Source organism: Taurulus bubalis (assembly GCF_910589615.1).
Source record: "Taurulus bubalis genome assembly, chromosome: 14".
NCBI classification, from domain to species: Eukaryota; Metazoa; Chordata; class Actinopteri; order Perciformes; family Cottidae; genus Taurulus; species Taurulus bubalis.
Window position 1 is genome coordinate 11,735,364 of NC_136602.1, and position 25,256 is coordinate 11,760,619.

The 25,256-nt window shown below is 43.9% G+C and overlaps 1 protein-coding gene across 1 annotated transcript in view; it reads right to left on the reverse strand.

Annotated features, from left to right (window-relative positions):
- dlg5a (discs, large homolog 5a) overlaps window positions 1-24,021 on the reverse strand; it is a gene marked incomplete at its 5' end in the record, with an annotated part of 34,625 nt that extends 10,604 nt beyond the window's left edge. The window contains 22 exons of the mRNA XM_079230048.1: window positions 40-117; window positions 720-888; window positions 1,458-1,547; window positions 1,701-1,801; window positions 2,084-2,228; window positions 2,317-2,437; window positions 2,983-4,020; window positions 4,203-4,295; window positions 5,515-5,618; window positions 5,724-5,899; window positions 5,987-6,114; window positions 6,268-6,400; window positions 7,228-7,353; window positions 7,831-8,015; window positions 8,335-8,565; window positions 9,261-9,573; window positions 9,856-10,115; window positions 11,080-11,263; window positions 12,158-12,301; window positions 13,117-13,291; window positions 14,299-14,367; window positions 23,712-24,021. Of these exons, the coding sequence (XP_079086174.1) occupies window positions 40-117; window positions 720-888; window positions 1,458-1,547; window positions 1,701-1,801; window positions 2,084-2,228; window positions 2,317-2,437; window positions 2,983-4,020; window positions 4,203-4,295; window positions 5,515-5,618; window positions 5,724-5,899; window positions 5,987-6,114; window positions 6,268-6,400; window positions 7,228-7,353; window positions 7,831-8,015; window positions 8,335-8,565; window positions 9,261-9,573; window positions 9,856-10,115; window positions 11,080-11,263; window positions 12,158-12,301; window positions 13,117-13,291; window positions 14,299-14,367; window positions 23,712-24,021 (4,373 nt within the window). The remainder of the gene's footprint in view (window positions 1-39; window positions 118-719; window positions 889-1,457; window positions 1,548-1,700; window positions 1,802-2,083; window positions 2,229-2,316; window positions 2,438-2,982; window positions 4,021-4,202; window positions 4,296-5,514; window positions 5,619-5,723; window positions 5,900-5,986; window positions 6,115-6,267; window positions 6,401-7,227; window positions 7,354-7,830; window positions 8,016-8,334; window positions 8,566-9,260; window positions 9,574-9,855; window positions 10,116-11,079; window positions 11,264-12,157; window positions 12,302-13,116; window positions 13,292-14,298; window positions 14,368-23,711) is intronic.
- Window positions 24,022-25,256: the final 1,235 nt, after the last annotated feature.

Sequence of the window (25,256 nt, forward strand, 5' to 3'; positions counted from 1 at the left end):
GGCATTCCCTTGTTTGTAGCACTGCGAGGGAGAACGAACCTGAGGCTCCTGAGAGAGGAGAACCTCGGCCTTGCAGCCAGAGGAATCCTTAGAAAAGATCGGTTACGGTAAAGAGATCTGTAAGCGGGAGGTTGCAGAGAGGCGGGAGGAAGATAAAGAGCAGAATGGAGGACAAATATCATACAGAGACAGCAACAGTGCAATAGACAGAGGTGTTGGCGACACAAAATGGGACAGATGTGTTGGAGGAAAACATATTGAATCCCAACACAGTGGCAGATCACTTTTCTTTTATAGAAACAGCAAGAGGCTTCCACGAAAATTATTAAGAGTTTTAATAGGATTTAAATCAGAATTTCGATGAGGGACTGCAAAGCGCTGACCAGGATAGACCCGTTGCCTGGCAACGCCTTTTGAAATAGCCTCGGCGGATCCCTGAGGGCAGACGTAGGCCATACGATACCGGCTTCTGAAGTGATCCTTATAACCATACTCCCCATCATTCACCCAACATCTACACCATTTGTAGAGCTATTTTCTTGGTCCAATAACAACGGCCGCACTGATCAACGTGACACCAATGAAAACCATGTGATTAATATTCTGAAGTCTTCAGTGATGGGCAACCTCCAATTTTTAGTTTGGAGCGTCACACTAGTACAGAAAAATTAAATCATTTTATTTGTATATAAATAGGTGAGCACTCGTTTCTATCCTACCTGTCTTTCCTGCGCTCTCCAATCGGCAAGGGGCTGACTGATATCCGAGGTAAAGTAGAAATGGAGCCTTGTGATTGGCTGCTTGCAAACGAGGAAGTCTCCAGATTGAGGGGCGATTGAGGAGGTGTGATCAGACTGGGACTGCTACACTCAGAGTGCGAGAGGGAGCCTAGATTTAGGAGAGGAGCACAAAGAGACAGAATAAGGGTGTGCGTAGTCGGATGATATTTACATCTCACTTGTAGATACACGCCTAGAATACACACTGAAATATCATAGCAATTTACACCACTTTTTGTAAAAGGGCAGGAAACACATCTCACTCGTCACACATTGAAAACTGTCATGCAACTTTGACAAGGATATTGTAATCAGATCTTGAATTAATGGAGACAATTTCCACCTGAACATTATCCGACCTCTCAGGATGCAAATTACCACCTTGAGCAGAGGAGACAAGTGTCCTTTATCTGGTGGTAACCAAAGGCTAAAGAAACTGAAGGGTTCAGACATGTTGACAAACTGCTTACACTGATGACCAGAACTGACAAATTCAGGTTTTTCAATGAGCTCTCCACAACTGAAAATTACATTTAAGGTTCTTATTCCATCGGTGCTGTAAAACCTTAATTTAAAAACATGATACGACATTAATCTTAGACCTATAGTGGCTGCTGGGCTGAGTTTTAATACTTGTGTGGAGAGTGTGAAGCATGTTTTTAAAAGTGAGTGCAGTACCTCTGTCTGACCCCAGCATGGAGCGAGGGTATCGGGGAGTGGAAGGGATTTTGATCCTCTCTGTGCGGTACTGGACATTATTGGATGAACCTGACAGAAGGATGAGATGATACAGGAATAAATGCTGTGACATAATATGCAAAAAGAGAAAGGGCACCGAGTCTGTGACCTTTATGTGCGTTTGCGTGTGTGCATGAGTGTCAGACTGACCGAGTCGTGCGCTGGAGGGCAGTGAGTTTGTACCGTGTGAAGCTCTGCTGCTGCGTGACGATGATGATTCGGGGTAGTCAGTCGTGCGCTTCTGCTGGCTCAGGTCCAGGCTCAGATGACCCTGGTGTTGTGGGCTACACACAACAACAAAAAGCTCTCATAATTATGCATACAATTATTTGTAACATGCAAGATAATTCACACTTCAGAGTTAAGTAAATTGATGGTGCTGGAAAAATAATTTTTCATCCTAACCCAAATCTAAATATGTGCTTTTGCTTTTAGGAAATAGGCCCATTTAGAAATATTAGTTAACGCAAGAGGCCCCAGCCGATACCGACAATTAAAGAACCTTTAACATAAACCACCAGTCTTACAACAGGGGTCTAGGAAGCGTGAGTATGAAAAGGACGTACCTGGTGTGGGTGTGCTGGTGACAGATCTGGGAAGCAACAGATGGACAGTTGCTGGTATGAACGCGGTGACTGCGCACCGTATACACCGGATTCCTCATCACGGCCGTCACAGCGGGGCAAGGAGACAGACCCCGGTGGGCTGAATCTGACAGACCCACCACCATGTTAGAGAGGGGGGCTACGGTTATGGTGAGAGCATGCACACGTGTTTATGGAAAGGTTTGAGAACTCACTAGGAGGTAGGGAGCCATTGTAGACTGTGGGAACGAAGCCGACGCTGTGCCTATGGGAGCGGCTGGGGGAGGAACGCAGCATGTCCCTGGGCTCTGGTGAATGCTCATCGTTAGAGTAGCTCTGTGAGGAATGACAGAAACAAATGGTTACCATTTTCCCTGCAGGGTAACAAAACACCATTATGTCTTTGGAGAAATCCTCTACCCTTTGCTGGAGACAAGCACCATATGAGAAAAATGACAGCACGAACATCCCACTACAGTAAAATGAACATTTATCCCCAACGCTTCGGGGCCTGAAGAAGAGGTAGCCAGGCAAGGTTCTGAGCCCCAGGCACTGACTCAGCTCCTGGGCTGGGTAGCTGTACCAGTGCAGAAGCATCAATCACTCCGACACGCTGCTTAAGAGGCAAGTCCCAGAGGCATAACTCTGACGGAGCTGTAAATTCTATTACAAAATGGATGCTTTGGCCCACTGGGAGGATTTAAAATGTTGGTTTCATTTTGAATTCAAACACTTCTCAAACATCAAGTTGTTATCTCTTTATTAGAGAGGCTTCGAAACAAACTGCTTTGAATTGGTGCAGGCATCACGCAGATCCCAAAAATCGCAAATAAACCACATAAAGACTCTCGATCAACTTTTGAGGCGTTAAATGAACTTACTTGGAAGGAGGGAAGTGTGATAGTCTGCGGGGTCATTCTACGTCGAAGGGCCGGGGCAGATTTAGGGCGCGGCCTCTTCACCTCTGGCTCCTCCCCTCTGGTTCGGCCGATGTCCTCATCACATGACTTCCTCGAAGTCAGGACCTTGCCGTCCAGAAAATAGTGGTTTCCATTCCTGTCTCTTTCTCGCTCACTCCTCTCTCCGGCTGCCATGGAGATGGCAGCCTCTCCCTTGCCGTCTGAGGTGATCGTGCAGTCAGAGGCAGAGCTGCTTTGATGTTTATGTTTGAACTTAAAGGAGTCACTGCGAGTGGGTGGGGTTGGAGGGGTAGGAGTGGACGAGGAGGAGAGGGACTCCATCGTCTTCAAAGGCTGTGGGGAGTGGCAAACTGCAGCAGCAGCAGCTACTGCAGCAATCTGATTGGCTGCCATGTACTCCATCTTAGAGGAAGGTGTTTCGGGCCGTTTGAAAGTGTCTGGGTCAAAGATGGACTTCCTCTGCTTGGGTGATTTGTAGATGGAGAGCTGGGTGGCTGCTGTCAGTGGGCTGGGGTTATCTGGTGCAACAGACATACCTCCCACCATCATCTTGGGCCACGTGCCCCCACTGTGCTTCTTCTCCAGAGTTGTCTCCATTGTGATGCAGTCCGAGGCAGAGATAGGGTCAAAGGGCAAGGAGGAAGGCGCCTTTGTGTAGGTGCAACACTCTTTGAAAGCACTGGGCCCATAGCGGCCAGTGCCCAAGTCAGAGGTCGGCCTAAGGCTAGTGGCATGGAGGGAACCTGTGGAGAACGGCTTGCTGATGCCGCTGTACACTTCAGATTCACCTCTGACCTTCCTCCTCTCCCCAGAGATGCTACTTGTGCTGGTGCTTCCGACATCCGGGCAAAAGATGTCAGTCTGTGTCGAGCTGTTGTGTTTGAGGTTGCGGCTGTTCCGGGAGTGAATCTCAGACAGGTTAATGCGGCCATTGGACTTCTCTGATGACTCACGCAGACTTTCAAAGATGTTCTGGCCTGATGTGCTGTGAGGGAAGAACTGTGGGGAGGACAGAAGTAGGAATGTTGTGATACACTGGCAAATTAGGAAATGCTTCAGATAATTGAAATCTCACAAAACACACAGTTGAAGCTGTAAAACTTCTATGTGGGGCATGAAATAGTAAAAAAGACATGTCTTGAATTTTGGTGTAGGTGAAGTAGAAAGAGAACAGGGCCCACCTTCATGAGAGAGAGGCTAAGAGAGTCCCTGCAGCTCCTCAACAGAGCCTCACACTCCGTCACAGACTTGTTATCCAGAGCAATGCCGTTTATCTGAGGAGAAGAGAAAGACATTGGCAATAAGGACAGGTGACACTAAAGAAATCTACGTTGTCTTTTTCTCTGGGAGGTGTGTATGTGTGTTATTGACAATGTAATACAACTAAATAGATGCACATCTCCAAACACATACAGGTGACATATCTCCTGAACATGAGATGGCCTGGGGCCTGAGATGCGTCTCGATGCTGCAGTGAGGAAACCACAAGAAATCTAGGCCAGCACTTCAGCCTGAAGAACCCTCACACTGCAATCCCCACATTTCCATCACAATGGGCTCGACTTGAGGATTTTTTATTTCAAATGGTCAGAGATATTAAAGAGCAAAGTGGGTAATATATTACAACTGAGATTTATTATGAAATAAATTCAGGAAAGAACGAAAAAGAAAGAAAGTTTTAATCTAAAACAAGTCGGATACACTGTATGAGCATCTCAGAGCTCACCTTTTGAGCCCTGGAGTTCAGCTACTGACATTCAACATCCCATGCATATTTCATCGCAGATTCAGCACTTTAGACCCTTTTTTAATTATTTTTTGCAAACGCAATCAAGCATTAAGTTATATACAACCTGATACACTAATTTAAACATTCACAAGGGCATGATGAAATACGATACTCTCCCACAATTAAGATCTCTTAACACATCATCTGTACTTACCATTGCTAATTGTGGTTGCAGCTGAGCTGGTATATCACCTCTCTGGCTATGTGGAGGAGACTGCTGCACTGCTACAGTAAATGGTGAGCAGAGATATATCAGGGCTCTGGGATTTAAAGGTAATGAATAGACTTCATGCTTAAATATAAACAAGCTGGGGAGTTATGCTAATCTTAAGAGGCAAGGTCACTTTTCAAAGATAAGAGATGCAGATGCATAGCTCTATTTCTGCCACTTATCTGTTCTCTTCCATTCCCTTAAGTGTGAGTATACTGCAGCCGTGTGTGAGGACAGCTCCACCTAGCCCTCTAGAGCTGAAAGTTTTTTGAAGAAATAATCAAAGCAGGAAACTTTCTTCCTTCTACTTCACATACTCAACCTAATCCCACTTTATCTGGGTTTGGAGTGCGGATACTGCAATTGAACGAGGCCTGGATTAGAAAGCCAAAGCAACCTGTGTGAGCTGTAGTGTAGTGTGTAATAGTGTAGAGGGAGTATATAAAAAAAAAACAATAAAAGAGGATTTCAAGAGGAACTGAGAGAGACTCACAGCAATCAGTCTGTCTCCAACTGTGAGAGAACCTTCCCTGGCTGCTGGACTCCCCTGGACAAGTGCAGTGACAAATACGCCGCTCTCCAGACCAATGCCACTGTCTAAGTCACAGAAGGGAAAATGAGGTGAAATAACACATTAACAGCCACAAGGCATAGCAATGAGACAAGACAAAGCAAGCTCAATAATTTAGCGCTCTTATATACCTTTGTGTCCGACGAGGTTGATGTGGATAGGAGTGACGAGCCTTCCTCCCAGAGACTTCCTTCTTCGTACCACCATGTTGATCAACCCGCCACCATTAAGCACAGCCTTCACCACCTGCTTCCTGTCCTTATTGGTCAGGTCCATGTCATTGATCTTCAACAACCAATCATTCACTCTAGAAACAAGAGGATGGACTATGAGGCATTTAATAAACGGTTAGTTCAGAAGGGGACACAGTATAGCTTCATGAGGTAGCTCATACCTTAACCTTCCATCTGCGATACTTCCTTTGTCCACCCTCGTAACAAATATTCCACAATCTCCTGGTAAATACGGATCGTTTACCCCCTCAGCGATATCAAACCCAAGTGCCTTCAAATCCATGTCGTCCTGTAAAGGCAATAACATAAATGTCAGTAAATTCATTCAAGTTGACCAATTTATTTCAATATGTTGGCAGTCTTTACAGCACCATTGGCTTTCAGGAGACTGGCATGTCACCAAATCCCTCACACAGTAATAAAAGCTGAGCACTGCTCTTACCCTGTTTTTCTCAAACTCCACCACCTCTGTCTCCCACTCCAGGGAGTCTGTGTCGATGGCCGAGTCGTGAGAGCTGTGGGCCATTAGCTGACAGAACCGGGCCTCTTTTTCCAGCTGGCTCTCTACCTTCTCCCTTTACAGAGCAAGACATCACACACAGAGTCAAAGATCAGTCACTTGAGGATGGATGGGCAGAGACAACAGAAAGAAAGAGTCACACAAACAAACTCAACTATTTTTTCTAACCAAAAGCACAGCATGCATCAGTCTGTGTAGAATCCAGCCTGATTTAAAGAGGGGTTTCATGTACAGGGAGAAATAACAACACACAAATTTAGAAAGTATACATGTTTATGTGGAATTGGCCTTTAAAACTTTTTTCTGGTTTAGGGAATCAAATTTATATTTACTCATAGGAACTACTAAAAGTAGAAAACACACAATGGCCAACTGTCAGTAAGATATGTGTGACCCAAATCTTACTTCGTTCTTTACAGAGAATAGAGGAAGAAACTCTGTCACAGCACACTGCATGTTCCATGCAGTGCTTTGACTCAAAAATGGCTGTCATGTTGACTCTAGCCAGCAGAGGGAGCTTTTAACATGCAATATATAAGCATTCATGGTGATAGGGCCAGTGAGAATCCAAATGTGTGTTTCCAAAACACTGAAGCTTGTCGGGATTACACTTTTAATCTGGGCATGTGGAAATACTGCCAGACAAACAACTGAGCTTCATGGCGCCTCAAAGGGCAGAATATCACAGTTTACGCCCTGCCTCACACAGAGTACAACAGCTTACACGGACAAAGACACTTTGACACACTAAGTTGGCCCAGTAGAGGCAATGTTGTTCTGTGTTCCTTTAAATGCAGGAGGATTTCCCTTGGATTTGCTTGCATTAGTCTTTCCTTTAATTTGCACCCTAACTGAGGCTTCAGAACCCTTTTGAAGACTCACTTGAGTTCTTTGAGCTCTCGCAGCGAATCGTTCTTCTGTTTCCTCATGTCATCCAGATTACGCAGGGCATCAGCCAGATCGCTGACTGCCCGGTCCCTCTCCCGCCGTAGGTTATCACACAGAGTCCTGGGGAAGGAGACGAAAGCCATGTGAGAATAAAAGGTCAGTGTATTGGGAGGAGCAGGAATTAGCCAGTGATTCTCTTGGACAGTAGTTCTTCTACGTGTATCCCTAGGGGTACGTGTAAGCACTCCAAGGGGTACGCAAGATTTTTTTCTTTTTTCATCTATTTAAAATTGACATCATTCAAAATTCTTTTTAAAATAGTAATTATTCAATAAATATTCAATAAAATATAAGTAAGTTCATAAACTGAATTGTATATATTCTATATTAAATCAGACCCTGATGGCACAGTGCTGTGTATTACATATTTTGATAAACCAAAGATGATTTTGCGCTGTTTAGGAGGTACTCGCATGAGAAAATATTTCGCAGGGGGTACTTCACTAAAAAAAAGGAGAACCACTGCTCTACAACATACTATGTATGTGCCCTACCAACTCTGTCAGGAGTCTTTAACAAACCCAAACACAGACTGACCTTATGCTCTCCCTCTCCGCCACGATTTTGTCTCTCTCCTGAAAGGCCCAGTCCCGTCGACATTTGGCCACCTCAGCCTCCTGTGTGGCCTCCTTCAGTTCCTGGGACATGGCCTCATACTGTTTCCTCAGCATCTCGATCTCCTTGTTGGCTCGTTCCATGTCCAGGGTGGCCGAGTCTTGTTTCTATGAACATGTGTACAGGAATCAGATTGTTTCTAGTGTGCTACATGCTGCATTTCCATTTGTTAGCAGTGTGTGAACTTTGTGACTGTGACTTTCAAACAAGCCACAGCTCATCTTTAAAAGGTCCTTCAGGTTTAAGTACATGTGACCTGCAGACATGCTGTTAAGAGGGCCATCTAGTGGGCAAACAGAGGTGTGATATAAATCCACCGAAGGGTCCTGACCTACTGTAATCCACCAATTGACAGCTCTGGATGGACTCTGCTCTTTATCATGTGTCTAACCTTTGACTTTATCCTGTCAGGGAGCAGTTTGTTACCTGTCTGGCCTGGTAGTACTCTCTGAGCAACTGATCCCTTTGAACGATAGCCTCCGTCCTCTCTTTGCGGGCCACGTCCCTCTCCTCCCGGACCATCTCGATGTCCTTGCAGGCCTGGCTCAGCTCTTTCTGAGCCTCTGCCTTGTCTTTCACCTCGTGGCAGTACTTCTCCAGCAGCTCGTTTCTCTCGCAGATGGCCCTGTCGCGGTCCACCAGTGATGAGTTCAACTCCTGTGGGGAACAGAGGAGGGCAAAATGGAATCTCATCACCGAGTCATTAATGCAATGCGGGAAAAAAAAAATTGAGGCTGATCCAACACATCTCTTTTGAAGAAATATTCTTCAAAAAGCAGGCAGTGGAGCTGAACTATTTCTGTGCCGTGTCATCTGAGAAAATGGTTTGATCCACTGACTGAAAAGTAGATGCCTGTTCTCAGTCACTAACAGATGCAGTAAAAACCTGACAGCTTGATATTAAATTCTCACCAAGGAAATAGTTCACTCAGTAACTGTCAGTAAGACGGTAGGTATCTGCGTGAAGCTGTGATTGATTGATATATTCCATTAAAAAAAAAATTTAAAAAAATTACTTTAATGAAGTCCTCCCTGTTGCCAGTCTTTATGCTAAGCTAAGCTAATTGGCTGCCGTCTCCAGCAGCATATTTACCGTAGAGAAATGGCCTTGGCATCAATCCTCTTATTTAACTCTTAGCAAGAAAGCGAATAAACCATGTCCAAGTCTTTCATTCAACAACATGTAAACATTTTAGTAATCATGTCATTCCTGAATTTCTGTTTGATGTTGTCCTAAATATTTGATGATACACAAGTATTTTTGGAGCAATCGTTTTTTATATTCAGGCTCCTTGCTGGCCTGATGCATGAAGTAAAGTTGTGTCTATTCAGTACATTCTGGATCCTCAAACCTGTCTGAGTGCCTCCAGCTCTTCACTGGCCACCACTCTCTCTGAAGAGGTGTTTTTCAGTCGGGCCTCGGCTGCCTCCAGTTCAGTCTGCAACTTGTCCAGCTCCTTGATCACCTGGTCCCTCTCACTCATGATGAGACGATACTCATTGAACACGGAGTCCCTCTCCTCCTTGAACTTCTCGCAGTCCTTGGTGGCCTTCAGCTGCAAGTTCTTGTAGCGCGTCACCTCCGACTGCAGGCGCTCCATCTCTCTTTGCAGCTCTTTGTTCTGAGAGGAGGACTTGTTCAGCTCCTGCTGCACTGAATCAAACCTGGGAAGGGCCAAGGCAGATGGTGAGCATTTCAGTGAACAATTTTACGAGACGCTCATGTTGAATTATGTACTGGCTGCAGCTTGAGTGTAGCTCATATGAGCTCTAGTTCCATGTGTGTATACAGGTGCTTAGCCATCATCTCCTCTGTGGACTGATTCAAGCCTCTGAAACCACCACATTATTTTCTACATACCAATATATTTTTGCTAAAATATACCAGCACTCCATTTCATCCCATGTTCTGTTCTCTGTGTGTGTCCAGGTGATAAATGCTCTCACCTCCTGATTGAGGTGGAGTACTGTTGCTGGTAGTGCATGGCCGAGTCTCGCTGTTTGAGCAACGCGTCCATCTGTTTCTGCAGCCTTCGGTTCTCCTCCTCTGCCTGCTCCAGGCGGCTCAGGTCTGTGTTATGGTTAGCCACCTTCTCACTGTAGCGCTTGCTCAGGGCATCATACTCCTTCTTTACGCCCTCCAGCTTGTCCATGGCGGTGTCATACAGTTTGTTTAACACCTCTGATGAGCCCTTCTCTCTCATTACCTGGTGAGGACAACAAAAGCCACACGATATGCCATTATAAAAACTACTTTGTCCAAAATGTTGAGCCATCGGATGAAATCTAACTGAACCTGTATTTGCTGTGCCCCACCTTAGCAGCAGATGGCATCAATGTGTAGGCATGATTCTACTCTTCTAATTCAAGCAATACCTGCTGCAAGAATTGCTTGTATTAATTGTGAATACATTTCAAACTGCATTTATACACAAACTCTAAATTAAAGGGCTGCTAAATTAACTGTTTTATGTGCAGAGTGTGTCTTTCAGAATGCATTATTCATTCTCTGCGAGGATGGATGTGTCGTTACTGCAGGTCTTGCTGATGAAGCTCTCCCGATTCCTGACAGAGCTGCTGTGACCCAAGGGCTGTATTGACCTCCTCCCCACAGTATACACTGCATATACAGTGATATGCAGTGTCTGGCATGCCCTTTGCCCAAACCAGAGCCCTTTTCTTCTGCGCTTGCCCTTTTCAAAGTGCTCTGTATGCATTTCCCTCTGCTTGGCCGCCCTGTGCTCTTAACCACTGCACTGCTCCCATGGGTGCTGTGTTAGACAGTACTGCATAGTAGTTCAATACGGGTCACAGCATCCTTGTGCTATTTAGAACAAAGTATGGAAATATTGGTTGATGCTCCAAAATGTATGACCTCAAAATATAAGGTGAAAACCTCAGCACTAATTACAAATATGTGATGCTGTAGCAAAAGGAATACAATTTTTTTTTGTGAAAAAGCAGTTGATTGCATATATTGGCTCCAGCATCTGTGCCATATCAGTAAATCTCCAAAAGCAATCCCTGCCCTCATCATCTGGGCAGCTACAGCACACACACACGTGTGTGTGTGTGTGTGTGTGTGTGTGTGTGTGTGTGTGTGTGTGTGTGTGTGTGTGTGTGTGTGTGTGTGTATGTGTGTATGTGTGTATGTGTGTGTGTGGATTGTACCTGCTGTTGTTGCAGTTGAAGTTCTGCTAACTCTTTCTGATCCTGACTGTGCAGTCGCTTCAGCTCCTCACAGTTCTGTTTTAGGTGGTTGTGCTCTCGGACAAGTTGGCCGTTGTCCCTCCTGAGTGTCTCCATCTCCTCCTTCAGCTGCGTCTGTTCGCCCAAGACGCGGCTGTGCAACATGCTGGGGGGAGGAAACACACACATGTACATACAGGGAAATGTGTTGTACATGCTCATATATGTAACGGAGAGCCAGCTTTCATGTTATTTGGTAAACAGGGGCTTAAAATCCAGGAGCAGGTGATACGCAACAGTTAAAACAAAACAAAATAAAAGTAATTTCAGATTTAGTCATCTTATTAATGGATAGTATCCAAGTCGGGGACAGTTTCCTCTCTAGACAGTGCCTCTCTAGACATTTCTGACCAAAGACTTTTTTTTTGTACTTTATAAGTGGCATACCTTGATTGATGAATCTTTGTTAGAGTAATTTCAACCCAAAGTGTACAAAGCATCAATGTTACCTATTCCATTTATAAAACATCTCATTAGCAATGAACATCAACTTAATTTGACAACGTATCTTTTGCTTCCATCATGTTATCTAAACACTCCAACAGCTAATACACCGCAAGATCAGTCTATGCTCCAGAAAGTTTGCCTCGGCTTGTGAGGCTGAATAATTCAATCACAAAAAGACCTCAATTTCCAAGCTTTTATAACTATATTTTTTTGTAGTGCTAATGTGAAAGCCAGCTGTAGCTCCAATGGATTCTCTTTCAATTAGGTTAATTGCAACATCAAGCCAGTATTTGCTACAATTCCAAAAAAACAATGCAATCAAATTTAATTATTTCGATGTTGAAAAGCAGCAGGTGACAAAATGTTCATCCCACGCTTCCAAGATTTGCGCTACAATAATGAGTCCGACGCACTTTCACCACTGCTTTTGAATAGAAATCTAAGCAACTAGGTGTATTGCATGTATACTGCATAATGCAGGTTAATTTTTCAAACTGAAGGACTCCAAGAGTCCAACGATAAAGGGAAAATAGGTGTCACGAGAAATACTTACTGGTAGAAGTCAGCCTCTTTCACAGCCTCCTCGCACCTCTTTAGTGTTTTCGTGTGCTGGTTCTGGAGAGACTGCAGGTCTGCCATGGCTCTCATGCACTGACTTTTCAGACGCTCATAGTCATGACTGGCTTTGGAATTTGGCCTTAAGGAGAAAAACAGCCAGGAATCAGCCTTGTACAATAATGTGCTTGAATACAGCTCAGATAGTAGTATGTAAAAGACAGTGTTGACCTTCCACTTGTATGAAAAGAAGATAGGAAGAAAATGTCTGACTAACTGTAAGCAACATTTAAAAAAGGTATGCACCGATTTAAGAAACACAGCCTTTGTATCATCTGTTGCACAAGACACATCTGGTATCTAGAGCACATTAAACGTAATTAAGCAGCCAGTGTCAGTGTCATCTCACTGCAATTTAGAGTCTGCATTACTCCAGACAGCAGAGAATTAGTAGATGAAAACACGGCAGCCAGCAGTAAGGACACTGACATCATAGGGACTTTAAAAAAGGTGCACTGTGTAGGCATCAGTGGCATCTAGCAGTCAGGGTGCAGATTGCAACCAACTGAATACCCCTCTACTCACCCCTCCCATTCCAAGCATGTCAATGAGCTATGGTGTCCTTCAAGTACCATGAAAACACAAAAGCCCCTCTTTTAAAGCAAGTATTTGGGTTAGTGGACTCAGTGACGACGACCCGCTCCCTATGTAGGTATGAAGGGCTCATTTTAAGGAAACGAAAACACGATCATGCACACTGGAAACCTGAAAATGTATCAAACTCCTCTGGCATCCAAGGTAAGAGTCAATAGTCGGATCTTATGCAATTAATTTAGGCAAAAAAGCATCTCTGATCACAGTGGGCAGATTCATAGACAACAGCCAAATAAAAGTGTTACCAGAAGGTTTGAAAAAAACAAAACAGTAACAACTTGGCAGGCAGGCCAGGATTTGCACCTGCAGTCGTCGAAGGTGGTCCCGGGCGATGCCAACGCGAGACGCTTACGGAGCTCATCCCGCTCCCTGGTCACCTGGCGGAGCTGGAACAAGATGGTGTCCAGGTTGTCACCGGATGGCCGGTTGTCGTTGATGGCTGGGGGTGGAGAGGATGCTTCACCGTTAACGGGCGAACCTGCGACAGTGAGCACATTATCAGAGACTAGTACTATTGATCAAAACACACACTGGAAACAGATACATAGGTAGGCATAATGTATGTTAGCTCAGATGCTAATGGAGACAGATAACTTATTGAAGAGTACCCTTGCAACAAACGGCTGCATTAATAAGTAAAATTGTTTTGTTTTGCTCAACGCTTAAGGCAGCAACTGCCTGTTATATAATCTGGGCGGGGTTTTCCGTGACAATTTGTAGAAAATGATCTTGGCTTTACGAGGCTACACCATCTGTAATATCCGACATGAAAATGAAAGGCAGAAAAATGGGATTTGGAGATGCATCTCTGATACTTAACGTGTGGTATAAACAAAGGTAACCATTAATTATTTGATTACATTTGTAGCACTCATGTTTGGACTGCCAAGGCACCCAAGTCTTTATAAAGGAATAATAACTACATTTATAGCAGTTGTTTTGAAGGAGACTTACTTTTCCCTGGCCTTATGTATCTATAACAAGCTCTGTTCAATTCTGCCTGTCATGACAGAACACACCTGAATGATTTTAACAGCATAATATTAAATATAACAAGGACTTTATTTTTCAATGTCGGTCCTTGACACTTTGTCAAATAGACAGAATCTGACATTATACCTCATTAAAGAATCGGTTTCAGGGTTGTTTTCTTCTTAGAAAAGAACACCCACGGCAGGAAATCTGAGGATTATGTCAATATTTGGCTCAATGTTTGGCCTTTTTGGAGGTTTATGTAACACAGCTGAGTCATTTGGACCTTTGTCAAAACTAGAGAAAGGCAAGCATACTTTCCTTAAGGAAAGAGAAAGACATTGCGGAAGTGTTTAAAAGGAACAATAAAATTCCAGACTAAAACTAAGAAACTTTTCACAAAATGCAGCCAGTCCGACTTTTTTTTTGCACAGTTATGAGTGATTGGAGATAGTATAGAACCTGTCTGGCCTGGCGCACACACACACACACACACTTAGTCGTTATACATACCAACACTACTGAGGGAGCTGCTGCTTTCTGAGTCAGAGGGCATAGTGGAGAGAACACTGTATGTGGAACCTGCCAAGAGACAAAAGGCCAAGAGATACATTTAGCTATAAAACACTGATAGATTGATTAACCAATTACACATCAGCCTGAATTGATTGCCTATACAATGTGGAAAGGAATGAATATTACACAGTCAGCTGCATATTCCCTGCACATCTGTGCGTTAGATTTGGTGCAGGGGTTTTACTTGGAATAATAACTTCAACACTCCTTCTTAGCGGCTCTATATTATCACTCCAGACCACCGCCGTCATTAAACCTTCTTTCTCTCACTGTGCACTCTGCCTTGCTTTGATGTATAGTCCCTGTATGTTTCTGCAACACAGGCAGAATGTCACGGCTGAAATGGGATTTTCTCTTTTTATGTCAAGCACACAGAGAGAGAGAGAGAGAGAGAGAGACAGAGAGAGAGAGAGAGAGGGGAGAGAGAGAGGGGAGAGAGAGAGGGGAGAGAGAGAGAGAGAGAGAGAGAGAGAGAGAGAGAGAGAGAGAGAGAGAGAGAGAGAGAGAGAGAGAGACAGAGAGACAGACAGAGAGAAAATGGTTCTTTATCTGAATAGCTGTACACACTGTTAAGCTGGGGGATATTTAACACGGGCGACCACAATCCATAGGAGAGGCTATGCAGATCCCCATTATACTGCAGAGTTCCTGCTCCAAAAGGGCAACAGAAACATTGACAACACGGACAGAATGTTTCTAAAGACACATATTAGACTTGTGTTTAACGCAACGTACACCAAAACCTCCAATTCTATCCATATTTTTCAAGAGGAGTAGATGGGTTTTACCCTGATTTTATATTCTCACACATGTAAACTTGGTGTGTTAAGAGTCCCTTTTAGTGAGTAAATTAAAATCAATTCATACTTTTAGGACTGTAACTAATAAGTATCTCCATTATCTTATCTTCTACTGATTAATTTCTTGATTAAATTATTAACCATCAAGTTAAAAAAAGAAAGAAACGAGGTTAAGACAACGTCTTCAAATGTCTCGTTTCATCTGATCCAAAACCCCAAAGTATTTCATTTACATTAGTACAAACAGAACATCTTCACATTGGAGAAGCCAGAACCAGATACATGTTTTGCATGTTGACTGTCTGCAACTGATTCAATCAATCGACCAAATTTAAACTTGCATAAAAGCAGCACAGTGATGCACAGATAATGCTAATCTAATGTGATAAACGCACACCAAACACAGGGACAAAGTCTTCCTGTGTACAGGGTTTAAGAGAGCAGGGGAATGGAGGCTGGCTTTGTCAGCAGCAGGCAATAGATTGACACCAACTGTTCTAGATCTCCATCTCTGTCCTTGCCTCCCCACTGGGTTTAGCTACAACTCTGGCTCTAGCCCTCAATGTGTGACAAGGCCAAGCCTAATTAACTATGAGCTCTGTGCGACTGAGCCACTCCATCTTAGGCCCGACAGACAGAGGAGAGGGGGGCAAAAGGGGAAACCAGGGGAAGGCATAGAGCAGTGGAGAACAGATGAAAGGAGATAGTCTAACTAAGTCGCAAAAGAGATAAGGAGGGAGGGTGTTTGAGGGACAATGGAGGGAGATACCGTGGACAAAAAAACAAAACAAAAAAAAACAGAAAGAGGAGCAGGCAAAAAGGCTTTTAATCCGTTCTGACATTCCCTGATGCTCAACACTTTTACTCTGCGAAGGGCTCGGAGCAAACAGCTTTGATTTTTTCATATTGTTCCATCAGACGTGATGAGAACCACTCTGGGGCTGCACAGCATTAGTCCTCTATAATCAACACAGCTATGTGAAAGGTTCATGCTCATCTCCATGGCTGCATGGCAGAGCAAAAACTGACGTCTCACAGTAAAAGACGTGAGCCACCGAGAGGTATTATGCCATCTCGGCTGGAGGATTAAGTCTTCTTTCAGGAAAGCTCTGTGCCAGAAAAATCTATAAAATGTAGCTTTCTTGAATGTTGGATTTTGTCATTTGGAAACAAAAACACTCAGATAAATTAAAACCCCAGTAATCTCTGCCACAGAGGACACTCGCCAATAAAAAGGCGGCTATAACTCCCACAAACGGGTCAATTCCTGGACAATCCTCTGTATCTCACAACCTTATTTGTCTGAGAGGTTAAATATGTGCACACAAAGTCATGGGCTGATTAGTTAACCCCCGGAAGCGCACCAACAAATGCAGTATGGATTTGCATGTCAAATACAAGTCAGCTATCTGGCGGTCGATGGGTCAGCCGCATCAGACATTTTCAACAGGCTTTTAATCATCGATAGCAATTAGCACCAGCCACAATCGGGGATGCGGATCATTTGTAAACAGGTCCACTGCATTACTAAAGCAGGCATCCCTGGATCTGATAATCTACAGTGGGGTGGGGGTGGGAGGGAATCCACTGGTCTCTGCCAAAAAAAGCAGCCAAGACAGAGCAAACCTGAGAAATCATACCCAACTCTCACGTTAAAGTGTCTAACAGATGGATACATCGTGGCAGATTTCATGAGGAAGAATTAGACATGAAAGGAATAATGGGGAGTAAGCATACCGACTCCCATCAGGAGAAAATATTCCAGTGGAGGACCGAAGGCAACAGTAACAAACAAAGGCCTGTCGCTGTGATCTAAATAGGTCAGGGGAGTACTCGCCCTACCTAAGGGCTTCCAGCCCCAACCTCCCCCTCCTCTTCTTCTACTTTACTCCCCTCTTCTTTCCCTCCCCATCATGCGATGTGCTCAGCAACCAACAGTTGCTTCAGACAACCAGATTATGTTCTCCAGCACATAAAGCAAGATGACACACGTTGCCATGGTGAAACGGGATGAGAGGAATAGTAAATTCTGCAGTGTGGAGAAAAAGAATAAATGAGAATTGGGGAGGCTGTTGGAGGAGAGCCCTTATCAAAGAGAGATGCAAAGTCTGGCGTGTGGGAATAAATTATTTATCAGTTCCAGAAAATTCTCTTATCGGACAATGAGAGCGTCTCCCAAAACATAAAACTTGTATCATTGTCAGCGCGATTGGACTATGCTGCTGCTGCTGCTGCTATAAACTCCCTTTGTCATACCATGTCGACGAGCCTTAAAACTATGGATTCAGAGCCGCCACGGAGTCTGTTCCATTTCAAATAACATTAAAGACCTCATTTTCAGGACCACTTGGTACAAGAACAGCGTTAGTGATCCCAAAATAATACTGTGTGCTATTCTTTATTAGCCACTGTCAGCGAGAAGCAGTGATTATATTTTTATTTTTCAAACAAGAGGCGAGCAAAACCTAAATAGCCTTTGTGGTCAATCTCCTTTTGTGTCGTCAGCCTCACTGCCATTAAATTACAGAAGGGCAAATAATAGCAACACTAATAGTATGGTTGAAAAACCACCCACTCATTGTACAGTGCGCTTAAGTGAGGCTGAGGGATGTGTCAGCATTAATCTAGAGAGAATCTCAGACCTCTAAATCCTGGCTGTATGGGGGATGTAGTCTGAGTTAGTGATGCACACATTTCACCTACTCGGTCTCAATATCTAAACTCAGTATGTTCACAGATACTGGAGAGATGACAGGGAATTTGGGAAGAGATATAGATTGTTATGCAACAACGGTCCACAGCTGGAATAGAACCAGGGACGTTGTGATCATAGTATTTAACATGCAGGTATACAGTATATGCATTCAAAATGTTACTTAAAGTAAAATTATTATAGTATAGTACATTATAGTATAAAGTATTGGCAACATAATTAACTTGAAGCACTTTTTTTTATTTTAACTGCCTTACATACAGTCAGGTAGTATAATATATAACAATGTGTCACACTCTAAACTCATATGTTGTAAGGAAGATTATTATCTTCTGAAAAGTAACTATACCTCTGAAATAGAATGCAAAACTTTGTCAAATCTGCAGAGAAACACAATTTATATTCCCTTGTCAAATTCCCTCCCTATAATCTGGGATGTCCAGTAAACCATGTAGTGGGTCTCCTCTGGGGCAGGCAGTGACTCCACGGGCCAAGACTCCGGGCAGTGCGCCAGTGAAGGGGTAAAGGATTCATCATCTGATTTAAGGAGTCTACACTACGCATAAACATGAAGACATCCAACATGATGATTCCACGAGGCAAGATTATTCCACCGCACGCACATCTGACTCACAGCTCCGTGTCCTTTGGTCAAACCCTCCCACCTTTGTTTTACTCATAGGTCCAAGTCTATCATCTCAAAATAAAATCTGTTGTAATGCAAATTGAAATGCAAGATGCAGATGCAGCCTTGTAGTTATTTGGAGTGTGTAAACACTCTGGGACATGATGTGCATGAAAAACAAGGCAATGTGTAGAAGAAGACCTAAGAAAAAGGTCCTGGGCCTTCAACCCAGAAGACATGTCAGAACTGCTGAGCAGCAGTCCAAAAAAAGCCCCTTGAGTGCGATCCCGGCCTATTATCAGCACACCATAATGAGTTTCCTCTCTGTAAAGAGCCCTACGTCAGCATAAATGAGACATAATGTGGTTTTGAACAGCTTGCCTGTGCCATGGGTTGGGTCAAAAGAAAAAAAAAAAAAAAAAAAAAAAAAAAAGGTGAAAGATGTCTGCAACATGTCCTCCAAATGCTTTGCTACTAACTGTAGCTTAGTACTAATATGAGCCAAAACTCTGCCAAAAAGCCTGTCTGTGTAGAATAAACCCACTGCTGGAATTTGGGCAATCTTTGTGACATTCCTTTCATGTTTAATCACAGAGGAGGCGATCTTGCTTCAGACCGCATTGTCATAGTATGTTGAGATAATTCAGTGATTAAACTGCACACACATTATTTTTTTTTAAAGATCTCCAAGAGAAGGGAATCTTGTGTAGAAGAAAAGAGACTCATATGTCTGACAGGTGAATCACTCGGATGCTTCAAATCAACCAAGCAGACAGGAACCACTCATTCAAAAGTCTAAAAAGAAAAGAAAAAAAAGAGGAGGTACCAAATGCAACAATTGTCAGCATCACCATCATTGGTTGGGAATTAAAGGTCAAATTTGACCAAGCATCAAGTGGCCTCTCCTGAGATTTGGAGGAAAAATGCCTGCAGGTGTAGGGAGGACAGATAAAGAGTTAGAGAATTAAACATATGGAGAGACAAGGCAAACAGAGAGTGGCAGAGAAAGCTAGGGCACCAAAATGGGAGGAGAGGAGAGATATACAGAGAAGACAGCAGAACAAAGCAGCAACAAAAAGGCCTGCTAGAGGTGGGGGGTGGCAAGACAAGAGAAAAAGCTGTTTATTTCCATGACTTCATAGCACTGGTAAACATTTAGAGGCTGGCATTTCCTTCTACCTTGTGGGGTAATTAGAAAGTGGAGGAACATGTGTAAAATGGTGATGAAGTCCTATTCCACGGTACAGCCTCTTAGCTGTGCATCGCATATTCAAAGTGTAGAAAACTCTGCCATCAGATATTAATGCTAAAGTAAAACAAAAATGCACATATTGTACATTAAAAGCATGTTGTGTTAGAGAACAACAGAATTACGCTAGAGCAATAACACCAATGACCCCGTGAAAGTACTGGAGGTCAAGACTGCATCTCCGGCCTTAATGAGATAGATTTATTGAGCAGCATTTCTGAAAAGAAATCCTATACCATGAACACTGCCAGATACAACTCAACTGAGGCCACAACTGATAGACTAGTTATTTTTTCAATTGTTTAAAATGACCAACAGTCTTAAAACCCAAGTACATTCAATTTACACTGATAATCAATTATTGCACTACTCTGACTTTAATGTCTTTTCTTTATATTTATCTTGTTTACTGTATATAATATGTATATATGTTCGACGAGAGCAATGTGTAACCAGAGTCAAATTCCATGTATGTGTACACACACGGCCAATAAAGCCGATTCCAAATTCTTCTGATTCACGTCAAATGAGATGAATACGTTGCATTTGTAATACCTTAAATTAGTTTTACTGTCGATCGGCCGCTTGTTTAATCCACCGATCGTTCCAGCACACTATTACCTTGCTTACAGTCACAATATAACTTGGCCCATTTCAACTGAAAGCCTGCATTGCTGCAGGTTGTAGAGACACTGCGACGTAATTAAACTCACACCGACAACTCATAAAATGCGTGATCTACTCAAAAGCACCTAAGCAGGAAACATTCGCTTAACGGCAGATGAGTCGATGGCTTCCTCGACACACCGAGAAGGGGAATTAAGTCAGACTAGATGTGCAAAGAGTGGTGAGGGGAAAGAGAAAGGAGTTATGAGGTGAGTGACAGTGTGCGTCACAGGGTGACAGACACCGAGAGAGAGAGAAAGAAAGTGAGGGCAGGTCCTACCCATGGGAGATATTTAAGAGCAGCGGTCGTGACGACAACGTCAGGGTCATAATTCAGTCTGTCTGTCCACTGTGGTTTATGGAGTGGGACAGAAACTGGTTGACAGAGAGGAGAGCAGCAGCAGCCCCCCCTCCAACAACACACACACAGGCCTATGTCCTCGGCTGCTGTACACAGAACAAGCTGCTGACCGGGCACTTTGGGCCTGCTCAACAAAAGGCCTGTTGTCCCCCTCTCTCTTGCTCCCTCTTTCTATCACCCTCCTCTGTCTCTCTGGCATGTCCCTCTCTCTGTTTAAGTGTGTGGAGAAACGAAACCACTCAGTGGGGGGAGAGAGAAAAACATAATGAGTCAGAAAAGCAAGAGAGAGAGAGAAAGTTAAAAAAAAGGGATGGACGCCAGTGAGTCAGAGAAAAAGACAACAAACAAAAAAAAAAAAAAAAATCACAGGAACGAGAAAACAGAGTCAGACCATGAGAAAATAAAGCCAAACAGACAGCAGAAGAAGAAAGATTGTAGACGCTGCATCGTGTCAGGCAGGATTGCGTTGCCCTCCACTCGGAGTGACTTTAACTCAATGTAACAGGCCTCTGAAAAGAGTGGGGATGTGCAGGTACATCTCTACTACTACTCTAATCCTCCAGGTATAGTTTCCTCCTGCACAACTCAGATTCTGGAATGAAATCAGCCACTGGGATTTATATAATTAAAAAAAAATGGTTTAAGAGCACAGAAACGTGCGCTGCAACGTCACTTCAGTCATACCTAATATGAGAGAATGAGCTTCACTGCAGTTAATCAGAGTTGGAGAATTAAAAAAATTAAAAAGAGTGAGCCACATTCGCATTGATGCACAAAACAGGCTACATAATGAATGATTTGTTTGCATGTTCTCTGCAGCAAATGAGTTGGAATTTGCCAGCAAAACACTAATAATTTACAGAGCCTGAGCTTTCAACAATTGCCCATCTGTATACTTTTCCTTTGGGGCGAGGATGTTTCTTTGGAGTTTGGATGATTTCATAACATGTGCGTGTTTAGAGGCTCAGCTGGCAAAGGAGGCGTATCGGAGAACAAGAGCAGGCAGGCAGCATTAGACGAGGATGAGTTGAGAGCAGGTTGCTATCAGCAAGAATCATATCTCATAACTCATCAACACTCCAGGTCTTCTTCACACAGCCTGCGTCGTTCACAGACTCGGGGATCTGAAGAGTTCATCCCCCTGAGCCGCGTCTACTGGCCTCTTTGGACCCGGAAGTACCACACTCGGTTTCTCGGTTAAAGTTAATGACTCCCCTGAATATATAATGAAAAAACACAACACTTCAGTCCAAACAGAAGAGGTCAAGAGCGTGGCGGTAGTGCAGAGGACTGTGGACGCATGATAAAGCGTGTCACACAGAGAGGAGAGCAGGGCCTAATCCTCTGTTGAATAACCACAGGCTGACTTGCCAGGCTCACTGCTGGTACTAACACTAGTACTGGGCAGGTCAACGCAGAGGCCGGGCGCTACGGTCTATTATAAAAAAAAAAAAAGGCGTGTGTTGAAGCCCAAATCCACATTGCCACGTCCAGCTGCTCACAGGTAAACAACTGTGAGCGTATTTCAGGTTGAGTGTTATTCCGCAGCAGTGCACTCAATACAAGGAAGTAATAAAGCTTGAGGAAGCATTAGAGATCCAGTCAGCAGAGCAGTAACACACCGACTCAGCATTACCTGCTACGGTCCGCTTGATGGTAGTAGACAGAAGCACGCTACAACTTGGCAGCTGTAAACTATAGATCACATGGTGTTTTTAAAATACGCAGACACGTCTCTTTGAAATAAAGCTTTAAAATTATCCGCAAGACAGCCGAACTGGTGGTTTTATATGTGGAACGTCTCAAAGAGGAGCGTTGCTCTGCATCTCCTCCCCACTTTTGGATCTCAAGGCTCATCCTGCATTCAGGCCCTCGGGGCATGACGCTGGCTGCGAGTAAGCCACTGGCTTCAGTCATTCACACAAAGTAAAACAGGCAAAACTAGATAAGGCTTTTACACTTGGTTTCCTTTTGTCTCTGCAGCAGCAGCAACAACAACCAACACCGCTGACATGGAGGCAGTTGCTTCTGCAAGGACAATGCAAATCGAATGACTATGATGAATAATGGGAGAAAAATCTGGTTAAATAAGAATACAAAATAGGTGGACTGGTCTCAACCATGCTTTAGGTCCGTATGCATGCATGCATGAATGCATGCATGCTGCACACAAACACACACACACACACACACACACACACACACACAGGTCGATATGGACCAACATGTCAGTGGTACAACTGTTGTCATGGAAACAGGTTACCTAATGTGCCATAACCATAGCATGCCACTGATGACAAATTGGAGCTAATGGTGTTTATCAATATATTTATCCTGGGTTCTCTCTTAACGATGAAAACATTTACCATACCTGGCCTTCTGTAATCTCTGGGTTGCAGTGACTGGCTTTTTTTGGGGGGGTGGGGGGAGGTGGGGGCAGCATGGCTGAAAATAATGACAAAATAGTCCTTGGCAGAAATAACCACAAGCCGTGCAATGAGCCTGCAGGTCTTAGTGAATATTCAGTTTAAAGATGCAGTCTCGTGCATCATGACGCCTGCTGCATCCAACAGAGCGTGTGCTGTTGCACTCAACACTACACATGTGGAAACGCTGTGGCGAGGGACGGCGTCGCTTTGCCCTTGCAACCTTCACGTAAACCTCCATTACCATTTCATACAGATTTCGGTTAATAATAAATCAGGCTCCAACGCCTCTCTGTTGTGCAGCCATCCACACACACACACACACACGCACGCACGCACGCACGCACACACACACGCACGCACGCACACCCGGGGCTTCTTGGGCCAGACCACCCAGCTTGTAAGCTTCTCGCGGAGAGAGGGCTACGCTGAGGCCGGTGCACTCGTGTTTTTATACATTTTATTGAGCTCCCAGTGAAAGCCCGTTGAAGGAGTAGCTCGAGCCCTTACCGGTGGTGTGGTCCACGGGTCCGCCGCCGTTGCTGCTGCTGCTGAACAGGGCAGCGTACAGGTCAGGGTATGCCTTCTCCAGGGCCACACACAGGTCGAGGAAATGGTCGCTCTCCTTGTTCATCAGCATCTTCAAAAGGTGGTCCACTTTCTCTGCGCTGGACGAGCAGTTCTGGTCCAGCTCGAACCTATCGAGCTGGCTCAAGGTGCCGGAAACTACGAGCAGCTCGATGACTCGGTCCGCGTCGGTTATGGACTCCAATAAGTTCTGGTGGCACTGGTCGAGCAACTCTTTGTGCTTTGGCTCCATGGCTATCCGCTGTAGTTCCGTAGCTTCCCCAGCTAACCCGGACGGGTCTAAGTGGATGCGATATCCTTCCACCGAGCGAAAGTACCGAGCGACTGTTCAACTTAACTCCGGAGCCACCACGGCATGAGGTTGCACGGGAGATCTTTTTTTATAGCATATTGGAAAAGGCACAAGAAGCCATATTTGTTGCCCAAGGCTGTTGACTGCACTAAACAACGATACATTTTTCCATCTTACTCGTGTGTGGCAAGTTCAGGTCGTCGTCTGCTTCCGCTCGCAGCCCGCTGTAGCCGAACACATTGTCCTCCTCTTGTGTATCATTTAAGGCGCCCTTTGACGACCCAAGTGCTGGGAAAACTCACGTAACTCCGCCGATGAGCCACAGTTACACTGTATCCTCCGCCATGTCTGAGCAACTCAGCAGCTGCTGCCCGCTGTCAATCAACGTGCAGCACTGTGACCATATAAGGCGAAACGGGGCGTTTTATTTTTTTACAAAAACACACCTATTTCATCAATGGGCGTACACATCGCCCTCGTAGTACGTCGAATATCCCAGGCGAAGAAAAAAATGAGAATGGAGAAAATTTGCATGAAAATAGAGATTTATCAGAAATATAGTGGTAAAGGTGGGTAAACTATTACCTAATCCAGTAAAGCAACCATTTATATTCTAAAATATTTCCATTTCTATTCTAAAATGTTTTCATTCTCTACAGTGGTGGAATGTAACTTACACATTTACTCATATTTGAGATAAGTGTATATTTGATCAATATACTTTTGATTGCATTGCACTTTACAGTTAACTTACTTTCCAGATTTTTATTACATACATTGAATTATTATTAAATAAATGATCCAATACAGTCTATAATAGTATAGCACTCAATGGAGCACTTTTTTCTGTTTAGTGAGTATTTTCACTTTTATACTTTATATACATTTTACATTTTCAATGCAGGACTTTCACTCGTAATGGCTTATTTGTGTATTTCAGTATTTCTTCTTTTACTAAAGGGTCTGAACACTTCTTTCACCATGGTTATCTGTTGTTATATTTGTGTAAATTCCAGTGTGATGCAACTCACTATATCACCACAGATTTACATAATAATACAAAAATTGTAATAATTGTTGATGAACCAAGCAATAGTGATCCTTTCATCATACTCCTTTCATTTAATACGGACACATCCAATCACCCCTCACTGATTACATCAAGTCTTCTTCTA